The sequence below is a fragment of the Copadichromis virginalis genome, linkage group LG16 (genome assembly GCF_057382275.1).
Source record: "Copadichromis virginalis isolate Kocher_CV1m ecotype Utaka linkage group LG16, C_Virginalis_male_GT1.1, whole genome shotgun sequence".
Taxonomy (NCBI): domain Eukaryota; kingdom Metazoa; phylum Chordata; class Actinopteri; order Cichliformes; family Cichlidae; genus Copadichromis; species Copadichromis virginalis.
In genome coordinates, this window is record NC_140633.1 from 10490683 (window position 1) to 10504615 (window position 13933).

A 13933-nucleotide genomic window follows, 5' to 3' on the forward strand; every position below is an offset into this window, starting at 1 on the left:
TTTCTCTCCACGCTCAACAAAGTTATAAAAGATGTAAGAGCTTCATTAATGAAAACAGGCACAATCTAAGGCTGCATGCCATTGTTAGGGACTGTTTCCTTACTGTTTTATCTTCCTGTGCCCTCACTGTCAGTGGAGAAACGCGTCACTGTAACCTTGCAGTTGCTTTTGATGTGTTTTAGTAGTTTTGGGGCGAAAAAGTAATATCAGACTTTGGAAACGCACACAGTATTTTTCAATAGGATATCCTCACTGCTGGTTTTCATGTTAATAACTCAAATCATCAGCTTTACTTTTTGTATTTGTTCGAGTCAAAAAAAGTAAAACATTTTGCAGCAGAAAACAGGAAACAGTTTGAATTGTTAGTCATCCAATCATAAAGCTGAATTTCTTTTGATAAGTAGAGAGGATCCAAAAGTCGAAGCATCTCAGCAGCGTTTCCGTCTGATCTTCTCTCCTCAGGTCAAGCTCCTCATCTGCGCGTACAGAGTGCAGCTGCAGTGACGCGCTCTCTGATGATGTTAATGTCATACCAAGCTTGGACAACACATCATTCCACATGCAGATTCTGAGCAGCAGCTGAGATACTTTACCAAGCACGTTACCCTCTGAGAAGGAAAAAAAAAGTTGTTGTTGTGAGGTGAAATTTAAAGCTGGCTTCCCGAGATGGAAGTGCACATTCTTGACAACTGAAGTTCAGCGATGAGATCTGACTCCAGACCAGGCCCGAGCACGGTGAGGGCCAACATATGCAGCATAAATGTGAGGATCTTACAGAGACTTGCGTAACCTTTGAGCAGTCCGTCCTTTGTGGGAGGTGCCATCACTACGCAGTTATCGGCGATCGGAAACTGTTACCGGAGGAGCTTTGAAGACGGACGTCAACCTGTGTCGTGCCTTTCTCCAAGTTCCACCTTCTGTCGGGGTGGATCTGTTAGACATGTGTGTTGATTGTGTCTATTCTGGTGAATTTGAAGAATATGAAGAGGGGATTTTCAATCACTGTTTATTTAGGGGGGGGTTTCATGTTTTTAGCATTTTACTTGGACCAATGGAAATCTTTTTCATGCATGTTGTTTTTGGTAACACATTTCTTTATGGATTTTTCTTCATGTTCTAACTCTACCCTTAAATAATATTAACATTTCTGTTCAGTTCTCTTCCCTTAATAATTAACATCTCTTTATTTGTGCTAAGTCTGTGTTGTTTGTTGGTATTTCACTTTAGTAGAGCGGTGTGAGGTTAAACACGGATTCTGGGGAACAGACACAATACATGCATCCATAAATTTTCCATCCACTGGCCCATTGTCTTGTTTACCACTTGTCATTACACTAGTGTGAGGTTGTTTCAAAGTGTGACTTAGAGAGTTTTTAGTGAATGAAGAAGAGTTTTGCCTTCCATGCACAGAGTTGCTGTTTATATTTCCTGCTCTGTACAGACTATATATAATTATATACATATATGCAGTTATAAGGTGTCATGTGATGACCGCTGATGTTTTTGTTCCTTTTTGAGTTAATTTATTTCGTTTGTACAGGAAAACACTCTGGGCTTAAATGTCTCAAACTGCCCGGCTAGTACATTGAAGAACCCCATATTTACCATCTCTATCACTGCTGTGCTGAGCCTACTTACTGCTCCCTTTCAGTCTCCTCAAGCAACCTTCTTTGTTTTTAATCATCTGATATTAAAGGAGCCCAAACTGGAGGATACCAAATCCAAGTATCTGTTATTGACATTCTTCTGCATAAACACACCTAGCTGCGTGATGTTGCCTACAAACCCAGCTCAGGCTAGCAATATGTCTTTAAATTGCAGCAGTGCTGTTTGATTGGATGTCTCCATGCTGCCTTAATGTTCACTTTTTACATTAGTTTGTAGATCTTTGTGGTTCAAGCTGAGTGACTGAAAGTAAAGAAAATATCCAGATTTACATTTTTTTTATTTTTTATTGTGTTTTAATTCAACACATTGCATATACTGTAATGGTGACTCCACTTACTGCTATTATCTCTCATTCCTATAGGTAACTACCAGTTTTGTGGACTAAGTTAACAATGGTACAAAAAGCATTAGTGGTGATGTTGTAGCTACGAGAGAACAAAAGAGATTTGCTGTATTTGCACTGTAACAGGCTTTGTAAGAAAAGAGGGTTGGCATGGTAACGTCTTAGTAGTGAAACTTACCTTTAAGTTGCATGTTAACATTCATGGTGGCGCGGTGTTGGTGGTGCGGTTAGTGAAGGTTGTGGGTTTGACAGCCGCCGGGGCGTTCCTCTCTCTCGGATTTTCTCCAGTTGCTCCGGCCTCTTCCCAGAGATATGCATGTTAGGTTAAATGGTGATTCTAAATTTGCTGTAGGTGTGAATGTGAGATGCCTGGTTCTCTCTTTGCCGTGTGAGATACCGGCAACCGCTCGCCTTATGACAGCAGCGATAGGCTCCAGTTCTCCCGGCAATCCTGAACTGGGTAAACAGTTCAGAAAACATGTTCACAATCAGCTGCTCATCCCACTGGCTACAGTTTGATCTGCGGTTTTAAAGAAACTTAGGTCTGCTCTGTGTTTCTGTCACTTTATGACCATATACTTGTCAGGTGTAGTGTTTTTTAAATCGCGCTGCATACTTCTGGCTCCTGTGGTGTCACAGCTTTCAGACTCCCTATATTTTTTTAATAGGCATCCAGATGCTTCAAAAATCAAGCGCAGCCTTACAGCAAGCTGACACTCTGTAATAAGATTTCAAATTTGACTACTTTCGCTTTGCTCAGCGCATGCATGCAGTGCATTTCACCTTACGGCATTAAAAGGGAGCAAATCTGAAACCCTGTCTTAAGACACCTGTAGCCTGTTCTTATCTCAGTACAGCGTGAGGAATCGGTACATGGAGTAGGTGTTTTGGTGTCGGATACCAGAGACGAGCACGATACGAAGGAAGACGTGAAACTGGAATATCTGAAAAGCCAAAGACAGATCTAGCTCAGATATCACCGCTGAGGTTTTCTGTTTTACAATTTCAGCTAAACGGTTTGAAATGCATTCTGATGTTTTGTGTTACTTGATATATTTTTTTCCAGCTTCCCACATTGTGATTGGTTTCCACTTATTGCAAATTGGAGTAAAAAAACAAACAGCCTCCATAAACTCGCTTCTGACGTGTAAAGCATCTCAGTGAAGTCCACCATCACTTAAGTTACATAAGGACAAAATACATGTATTGCTATTACTGTGACTGTGACCACTATGATTGTTTGTGAGTCAGTCAGTGTTAGAGCAGAAGTGTTCACTTTAATGTATTACACATTTGTGGTCAGTTTCAGGAGTGCTAAATTACTTTCACATAACAGATGAAAGGAAGGATTCAGACCATTAAAGATGTTTTAAACTACAGCAGTAATGATTAAACCGCAGAGTTGTTTTTTTTAGTTGTTTCAGAGCAATGGGAAGCTTGTTTTTAATGATGAGAACTGTCTCCTGATTCTGTATAACAGTTTCTCACCGCCTTGTCGGCACCTTCCTTTACCCGTACAGTCGCTTCACTTTGACTTTGACTTTTTTATTTGGCTCTGAATGTTTGCGCAGATAGATGCACTGTTTGTGTGAAAGAGTTCACTGTTGTTTGTAGAGGTGCTGCTTACCTGAGGCCGTCTCTCTGCCCTAAATAAAATGTGTGCATATATTTGCACACACTGCTGGGTTTCATTCATTATATGGAAAGTTGTTTTTTTTTATTATTATTATTATTATTATTCAGTCTGAAAAATAAGGTTGTTGTACATGATAAGTCATCTGCTTAATACATGTTTTTGCCTAGTTTTTGTACAATATTTAGTATAAAAGCTCCTCTATAAAAGATAAGCAATGTTCTCCTGCCTTTCATACTTCTCTTACTTTTCCATGGACTTGCATTATTTGCACTTTTTTTTTTTCTTGATTAGTCATCTCAATTATGATTTTTATTCATAAGTATTGAGCAGTTGAAGGTATATGGATGATAGAGGTTTGCCATTGGGAGGTATAAACGCATGCAGCTAATATCAGTGCTGTAAAACTAAAACCTAGCATGATTAAACATTTCTACAAATTGATCTAATTCACACTTGATGACAGTTTGTTTGTTTTAGCTCAAATGTGTGTCATTTTTGGTCAGAGACACCTGGAATCTCCACCAAATTCCTTTTTTTTTTTTTTTTTTAAATCCAAGATGGCAGTACATTGAAACAGCACCACTCAGAGGACGGATAGAAAAAAATCCCTGAGAGTTTTAAAAGAAGATGCATGAAGCTAAACCTGTCTTGGAAAGGCAGTCTTTAAACAAAAATATTAAAAACAAAAAAAACAAACATCTGTGTGAAAGAAATTTATTTAGCAAGTAAAAGTTACATTTTCATATTCTACTATGCTACATTCAAACAGAAATACTGTACTTTGTATTTTCCACAATTATCTGATAATTTAGTTAGTGGTTACTTTACAGTTACAGATGTAAAAAATAAATAAAATTACATGCTGAAGATAGCATAGATGATTTTTAAGGCCGATACCAATACCGATATTTGGTGACTTAAAAATCAAATATTCCAACATACTAGCCAATGTTACTATGATGCCGATTTTTCAGGCAAATTAAACCTAAACCGATTTCCCTAACATTTTTTTTTTTATGTTTCGTTAATTATTTACTAATTTATGATCTGACTGGCTTTGCTCGAATCAGCTAGTTATTGCTTGTGGCATTCCAAACACCTCGCCAATAGGAAAGTTGCAGAGTGCCCTCTGGTGGCCAAACTATGCAACATCAACACATATTTGTTTTAAACAAATAAATAAACAAATAATATGGCTGAAGGGTGTTTTTGCTGTCTCGCTAGACCTTCTACTTTGTCCTGCTACGTATTAATATGATATGCATCATTATGGTTGAGCTGTTGCTCATTTAAATAATGTAGAGTCCTCAACATTTTAATAAATCGAGTAAGATAATTCCAACTAAACAAAATCTAAGAGTATTGTAGTGTAGCAAAGAACAGCTCCCACTTTTAAAGAGACTGAATATTGTAAGCTCATTTTATTGGTCATTACGTGTAAATCATTTTAAAGCTTCGCAAGGAAAAATGACAGGTGAAAAGTGTATATTGAACTGCTAATCTGTTTGTCAATACATTTCTGGAATCCCTCTTTGGCACACAGAAGTAGAAGAGAAACTCATCCTTTACCTAAATAATGTGTAAGTAATGCTTACACCAGAATAACTTTCATTGGAAAGCATTACAAGTTTCTCTCCTACTGTTTTGAATGTTACTGAGAATGGGTAAAATCACAACTTCATCATTTATTACTTGTGACATTTCTATATGCATCTCCATAGTAGAAACTATATTTTTCATCCACCTGCTTCCGCTTATCCTTTCCAGGGTTGCAGGAGCCTATCCCAGCTCGCCAGTCTGTCGCAGGGCTAACACATACAGGCAGACAACCATTCGCTCTCACATTCACACCTATGGGCAATTTAGATTAACCAGTTAACCTATTCCCATTAACTGCATGTCTTTGGACTGTGGGAGGAAGCCAGAGTACCTGGGAGGAACCCATGCAAACTCCACGCAGAAAGACCCAGGCCTGATGGTGGAATTGAACTCAGGACTTTCTTGCTGTGCAGCAACAGTGCTAACCACAGTAGCTCAGATGTATTTAAGTTTATATGGTTAAATGCTTTAATGTTCTGGTGGGGATGATAAGATTGGAAAGTTGCTAAACAAAAACAGGCAGCTAATGAAACATCTCACAGAGTAAATGATGGCATGTATAAACAGCATACTAGTCGAGCTGAGTGTTTCAGAGGTCATGATGGCGAGGGCCTCACTGCTCAGTCAGAGAATTCTTGGAAAACTAGGCAAGCTTTCGGGCAGCACTTTAAAAACAGACTTAATTCAGTTGTAGAAATCACAGCAGGGGCTCAGCAACGCTTGTGAAAAGGATCCTCAGCGACCACAGTTCATCCCAAACCCACAGTGCAATTTGGGGGACAAAAATAACATTTAAACAATGTTACGTTCCCCCCGAAGGGGTCTAGGCATGTGAGTGAGGGGACCAGTAACAAATGAGTCCGGAATCAGAATGAAAAGGAAAACAGACAGAGTTGTTCTGTATTAATAGAACTTTATTACGAAATGGTACAGGTGGATTACAAACGACATTAACATTAACTTAAAGGGCCGGCAACGCCGTCTTACCAACAACGCCAAAGAAACAAAGAAAACACTCGCAGCCACGAAAGGCAGGAAGACTACCAAACAAACACAATAAAAAAGGAGGCACTTCCCACACTTCCTACCCTACTCCCCACCACGGGGAGACACTCTCAGGGCCCACAAGCCCGTCTGCTCACTGGTCAGAAAGAGGCTGTCTGTCCAAAATCTAGCACAGAAACGCGTAGAGCCACCGAGGAAAAAGCCACCCTGCTCACAGCTCATCCCCAGTTTAAATAGCCTCAGAGGATGATTGCTGACTGGAGTCAGGTGGCAAACGAGGCTAATCAGCAGCAGCTGTGTCCTGGGGAGAGAGGAGAGTGAGAGAGACAGAGAGGGGTAGGAGTGGCAAGAGGGGTGGAGGCGGGGAGAGTGGGCAAACACCCCACCCACACACTCCCACAGCCTCACAGAACGTAACATTCCCCCCCCCCCTTACATTGAAGCCCTACCAAAACAACAACAACAACAACACCCTATTGCGAGCTGCGTGAGAGTGCATCAGCCACTATATTGTCAGTACCTTTCTTGTGTATGATCATCAGATTGTAATCCTGGGCCAGGAGTGCCCAGCGCATCAGTCGCTGGTTGTGATTGTACATCCGGTTCAGAAAAACAAGGGGGTTGTGGTCTGTGAACACGGTCACCGGGGAAGCGCTGGAGCCCACATACACTTCAAAGTGCTGCAGAGCTAGAAGCAGAGCTAAGGCTTCCTTCTCTATGGTAGAGTAGTTCAGTTGATGGGGTTTGAACTTTGCAGAGAAATAACAGACCGGATGGCACACACCTTCCTCATCATCCTGCAGCAGGACTGCCCCGGCTCCGGTGGCACTGGCATCGACCTCTAGCTTAAAGGGGCGAGAGAAGTTTGGAGCTGCCAATACAGGGGTGCTGCACAGAAGAGATTTTGCCGACTCAAAGGCATGCTGGCATTCAACTGACCATTCAAAAGGCACCTTTGGGCTACACAGTTTGGTTAGCGGGGTCACGACCACAGAAAAGTTCTTACAGAAACACCGGTAATATCCGGTCATCCCTAGGAACCGCCTTAGTTCCCGTCTGGTGGCTGGACTCGGGTAGTCCAGGATTGCAGCAACCTTCGCCTCCACTGGGCGGACCTGCCCAAACCCCACCTGCTTACCTAGGTAAGTGACGGTTGCCTTACCAAACTCACACTTAGCGAGATTGAGGGTCAACGAGGCCTCGGCTAGCCGCTGAAACACTGTCCTCAGAAGGGACATATGATCTGCCCATGTGTCTGTGTATAGCACCATGTCATCTAGATACACATTGCACTGGGGCACATCTCCCAACACCAACTGCATCAGTCGTTGAAAAGTAGCTGGGGCATTTTTCATGCCAAAGGCCATTACTGTGTATTGCATGAAGTGGTCAGGGGTGACAAATGCAGAAATCTCTGAAGCTCTGGGAGTGAGAGGCACCTGCCAGTAGCCTTTAAGGAGATCGAGTTTGGTGATGAATTTGGCAGGGCCGATGCTGTCAATGCAGTCTTCCATACGAGGAAGCGGAAAAGAGTCAGAGACCGTTACAGCGTTTACCTTCCGATAATCTGTGCAGAAACGGGGTGTGCCATCAGACTTAGGTGTTAGTAGACATGGGGAGCTCCAGGGGCTACAACTAGGTTGTGCCAAGCCGTTTTCTACTAAGTACTCAACTTCTTCTTTCATGACCTCACGTTTGGTGAAGGGGCAATGATATGCATGCTGCTTGATTGGGACTGCGTCTCCAACGTCAATGTCATGCTCACAAACGTGGGTACGCGAGGGTACGTCACTAAAAAGAGACAGGTAGGAGTGCAGCAAGTCAAGTACCTCTTTACACTGGGACGGAGGAAGGTGAGATAGGTTGGCCTCGGCCTTAGCTAAAAAAACAGAATTTGACAACCGCCCACATTGCTGTCCCTCAGAAAGGGTACCCAGATCATCATCACCCTTAACTTCAACACTTAGCAGGGCAACAGCCGTCCCAGCAGTGTCTGATGATTCTGTCATGCTGGTGTCTCTGGTATGGTATGGTTTCAACATGTTGACATGGCATAGGCGAGTCTTCCTTCTGCGTTCTGGGGTGTTGAGAATATAGTTGGTGTCAGACACTTTTTTCACTATCACATAGGGGCCTGAGAAACGAGCCATGAGGGCAGAACTGGGCACGGGCAACAACACAAGAACTTTGTCCCCAGGCTGGAACTGTCTTTCCACTGCTTTTTGATCACATCGTTTTTTCATGTTTGCCTGGGATACACAGAGAGCCTCTTTTGCTAACAAAGTAGCCCGTTGCCACCTGTCCTTGCATGTTTTTACAAACTCCACCACAGTAGTTTTAGGCACACAACCACTGAGAAAACTCTCCTTCAGCACCTTTAGCGGACCCCGCACGTCATGTCCAAACACCAGGGTAGCTGGGCTGATCCCCAAAGACTCCTGCTTCGCATCACGTATAGCGAACAATACAAAAGGGACCCCTTCATCCCAGCTTTTTCCGGTGTCGTGGCAATACTTACTCAACATCGCCTTGAGAGTTTGATGCCACCGCTCCAGTGCACCTTGTGACTCTGGGTGATAAGCACTAGACACAGAATGAGAAACTCCAAAGGACCGTAGAGTCCGATTAAAATCCCTGGACATGAAATTGGTACCCTGATCTGTCTGCACGGTTTTCGGGAGGCCAAAGGTGGTAAAGAATTTGACTAGTGCTTTGGTAATGCTTGCTGTCGTGATTTTCCGCAGAGGAATCGCCTCTGGGTATCGAGTGGACACACACATTATGGTTAACAAGAACTGATTCCCTGCCCGCGTCTTTGGTAAGGGGCCAACACAGTCTACCAGGATATGCTCAAAAGGTTCACCGACAGCAGGGATAGGACGTAGGGGGGCGGGGGGCACCGCCTGGTTCGGTTTACCCACAAGCTGGCAAGTGTGACAGGTGTTACAAAACTGCACTACATCTGCTTTCATTGCCGGCCAAAAGAAATGCTGCAGTATACGGTCATATGTTTTAGTGACACCCAAATGACCTGACCATGCGTGATCATGTGCTAACTGCAGCACATGCCACCGCAGACTGGTCGGAACCACCAACTGCCGCACTACGCTCCAGTCTTCTCCAGGCCTTGGGGTCCACTTGCGCATCAATAAACCTTCCCAAACGAAAAATGTCTGCCTCTTGCTCCCCTCACCTCCCTTATCCTGAGCTGCTGCGGTAAAACACTGAACTAATGAAGGGTCTTCTTTCTGAGCCTTCACAAGTGCTTCCCGGGTGAGCAGAAAAGGAGCTCCAGACACAGGAGCTGGCTCAACCACACTGTGAGCTAACTCTAAGGCTCCATTATCTCCCTCATCGGTGCAGGGCATCACATCCTTCTCTAGAATAGAGCCGATCACTGATTCTGACAAATCAACCCCCCCACCTTGTTGCTGGGCACGTGAACGAGTCAGAACGCTCACCGGGAACACATCCGGGTGCTGCAGGCTGAGGGCATCTAACACAGGCTCTATAACAGGATTGTTGGTCACCTCAGGGGTAGGGTAAACTTTCCCACCCGCGATATCATTTCCCATTATAAAATCCACCCCATTAATCGGGAGAGAAGGCCGCACACCCACTGAGAAGAAACCACTCACCAGCTCACTCTGTACCCAGATACGATGGAGGGGAGCAGGCACAAAATTCATCCCAACACCTCTTACAATGATGCTAGAGTCACAGTCAGACTTCTCATTAAATTCTTTCCCCCCCCCGATATTTTTATTAAAGTTTTTGCATCAACTTTTACAAAAGACAAATTGAACAATATGCCGTTTTCTTTTTAAAGAACATAAAGCAATATAAGACATACACTCCCACCTCATAATTATAGCAGTACCAGTGGGTGTACAAACAGAAAAAGGAAAAAATCCAATCTAATAATACTAGTAACAAACCCTAGGGTACAAGACAACAGTTCCTGAGTGTACAAGGGAGATGTGGAGAGTATCCAAAACCCCCACCTCCACACAGACACATAAAAACCAAAACACACACACAAAAAAAAAAAAAAAAAAAAAAAAAAAAAAACCCCACACATGATAAATGGTCAGCTTAGTTATAGGGATAAATCAATTCTGTTAGAGAAAAGAAATATGTATAAAGTAGTTAAATAAATACCATCATAGAACGCAGGCACAATAGAATCCATATACTTAAACTTAGGCCTCTTACTTGAACATAAGATAAGAAAAAATAAAATATGATAGAGTCTGAGCTGGCTAATTGGGAGCATTGCGAGACCGCAAAGTCTGAACATGATCAAAAAAGGGTTGCCAGGTCTTAAAAAAAAAATTTGGCCGTAGACCCGCGCAGGGTGAATTTAATCTTTTCGAGTTTGCTAAAATGCAGAACGTCTCTGATCCAGATTTCCCAGGATGGGGCAGAAGGGGACTTCCAACATAGCAATATTCTGCGTCTTGCCAATAAGGTGAGAAATGCGACCAGATCCGCTTGAGGCGTCGGCAAGGCAACTGAATCAGGAAGAACCCCAAACAAAGCAGTTAAGGGCACAGGTTGGAGGGTTAGCTGGATGATCTTAGATAAAAATCAAGAAATTAATCCAGTATTGTTTGAGGGATGAACATGACCAAAACATATGCATTAAAGAGGCAGGTGTTTGATGACAACGGTCGCAGTCAGGGCTAAGATTGGGGTATATTTGAGCTAGTCTGGCCTTAGTCCAATGTACACGGTGCAGAATCTTACATTGAATCAGCCCATGTTTGGCACAGAATGAGGAGCCATGGACCTGGTAAAGAATTTTATCCCAAGAGTCATCCTGAATCACACACCCCAGATCCTGCTCCCATGCCAATTTAATAGCCGAGATTGAAGAGTTGCCAAAGGAACATATTCTCCCATACAAACAGGAGACATGATAAGAAGGTCTAGATGGGAACTGAGAGGATTTCTCCTTAACAAAACTCCGGATTTGTAAATAGCGAAAAAAGTGACTTTTTGGAAGGCCAAATTTCAATGAGAGCTGTTCAAAGGAGGCAAATGTATTCTGAATGTACAGATCAGAAAAAGACCTGATACCCAAAGAGGCCCACAAATAAAAAGCACCATCAGCTAACGAAGGCTGAAAAGAGGGATTTTTCAAGATGGGTGATTGAAGGGGAAAAAAGGTCAACTTAAAATAACGATGAAATTGATACCATATTTTCAAGGTAACTTTGACAATAGAGTTATTATAAGAGCCTGTACTCGAAGGCTGCTTTTGGGCATAAATCAGGGCTGGTAAAGAGGCTGAGACACAGGAAGAAGTCTCCAAACTGAGCCAGGCCGGGGCATTATTCGTGTCTTCCCCCTGTAGCCAATACCTGAGAATACGAATATTACATGCCCAATAATAGAACAAAGTTTGGTAAAGCCATCCCCCCATCTTTTTCGGTCTTTGAAGATATGTCTTGCGTATTCTGGGTGTTTTTTTCTTCTCATTAAATTCAAGCACACTAGCTAGTATGAGGGACTGTGAGCCACCAGTATCACGCAGAATGGTCACTTCACGCTTATCCTCGGTCTTACCAGAAAGCGAAACTATCCCCTTAAAAATGAAGGGCTTAAAACACTCATCCGGGGTCTCAGGGGAAGGGGGCCTACTGACAGGAGGCATGGTTTTAATCAGCCCAACCCCTTTTGGTTTACGTGAAGACGAGACTGATTGTTTCCGTCTGTAAGCTTCACAATCTGCGATCAGGTGGCCAGACTTAAAACAGAAAAAACACTTTCGGTCTGCCTTGGGACGAAACACAAGTACCTCACTCTTTGGGTGCTGTGCAACTGGCACCTCGCTAGCCTTCACTGGGGCATCGCGCCGGTCATACCTACTGACACTGGTTTTATGGACGAGCGCGAACTCATCAGCCAGCGTCGCAGCCTGCTGTAGCGAGGAAACCTTCTGTTCATTAATATATACCGCGATGCGCTCAGCAATGCAGTTCTTAAATTCCTCTATGAGCATTAGTTCCCGGATCGAAGCCAGGTCAGTGGCTTTGCAGGCCACACACCACCGATCGAAAAGAACACCTTTTTCCCTGGCGAAATCAAGATAGGACTGACCCTGACCTCTTCTCAACCCCCGGAAACGCTGCCTATAGGCTTCTGGGACCAGCTCATAGGCCAGCAGGATAGCCCTTTTCAGCTTGTCATAGTCCAAGCTGTCCTCAGCTGACAACGAGGAACAAACTTCTTGAGCCTTACCCGCCAGCTTACATTGGAGCAAAATGGCCCATGAATCCCGTGGCCAGTGCAAGGCCGTGGCTATTCGTTCAAACGACTCGAAGTAGCTGTCGACCTCAGTGTCACGGAACATCGGAACCAGACGACTGTTTTTCCCTACGTCAAACGGGGTGTCTGCCTGACGAATGGAGGCAGTTGGAGGAAGGGAAACCTGCCGGAGTTCCAGCTGTCGCAACCTCACAGCTGTCTCTGCCTCCACCTCCACCTTCCTCAATTCGACCTCTCTGGCTCTAGCAAGCTCTGCGTCTAAACGCCTAAGCTCCAGCTCTTTCTTTAGCTGGAACTCCCTCTCACGGTCCTCCTTTTCTAACTGGAGACGAGCCAGGCGTACACGGAGCTTAGCATCCTGCTTCGAGCCTTCACTTGATTCAATGGAGAGGGGTTCGAAGCGAGGCAATGTCATGGGTTTGTCCTCAGGCAGCCCCTGATCAACAGGTGTCGACACAAATGGACCTACAGCTTGAGCTGACGCCTGCGGAACAGGCTGAGACGCTGCCCCATGCTCAAGTGGACTGGCAGATACTGGCAAGGCCACTATCCCTTTCTCCACCAAGCCAGACACAAGAGCAGCTTTCAGCTCAGCCTTACGCAGAGCTGTGGAAACAGAAATGCTATAACCTGATGCCACCTCATGCAAATCCCTCTTCCTACAGGCGTCCAGTTGGACAAGCGAGGGGTTTTTCTTAAACACGGCAATATCAAAGGTAGCCATCAACTCTAAAAACAAAAAACTACCTGAGGCTAACAATAACAACAAAGAAGCACCACCTCCAATACACAAATGAGAAAACAGGCGGGAAAAGTGTGGCCAGAGGTTAACCAATAAATAAAAGTACCGCCGACCCTCTCCCCAGACCTGCCTACTAAAATCTTAGCCTAGTTAGCTTCTGGAGTGTACCAGGCTCGAGGCAACTTTAAAGGCTAAGCATCAAGTGCACAAAGCACCGACAAGCCTACCCCCGACAGGGAACTAATCCCCACCCGGGATTACTCCGAAAATAATAAAGGAAAAATAAAAAATGAGTGCCTGAAGGAGGAGCTTACGCTCAGCTAGACACTCCCCTTTTGCTAACTGGAGAGGGAGCGCAGCCAGGCCACCGGCAAACAACTCACAAAAACTCTATTTTCCTTCCATTCATATCCCGGACGAGCCCCCACATTGTTACGTTCCCCCCGAAGGGGTCTAGGCATGTGAGTGAGGGGACCAGTAACAAATGAGTCCGGAATCAGAATGAAAAGGAAAACAGACAGAGTTGTTCTGTATTAATAGAACTTTATTACGAAATGGTACAGGTGGATTACAAACAACATTAACATTAACTTAAAGGGCCGGCAACGCCGTCTTACCAACAACGCCAAAGAAACAAAGAAAACGCTCGCAGCCACAAAAGGCAGGA

At 44.0% G+C, this 13933-nt stretch overlaps 1 protein-coding gene across 1 annotated transcript in view; it reads left to right on the plus strand.

Annotated features, from left to right (window-relative positions):
* The window catches only part of mphosph8 (M-phase phosphoprotein 8), a 29542-nt gene extending 25676 nt beyond the window's left edge, over nt 1–3866 (plus strand). Inside the window, exon 14 of the mRNA XM_085435257.1 lies at nt 463–3866. Within this exon, the coding sequence (XP_085291383.1) occupies nt 463–504 (42 nt within the window). The 3' untranslated portion in view covers nt 505–3866. The remainder of the gene's footprint in view (nt 1–462) is intronic.
* The last annotated feature ends 10067 nt before the right edge of the window (nt 3867–13933 follow it).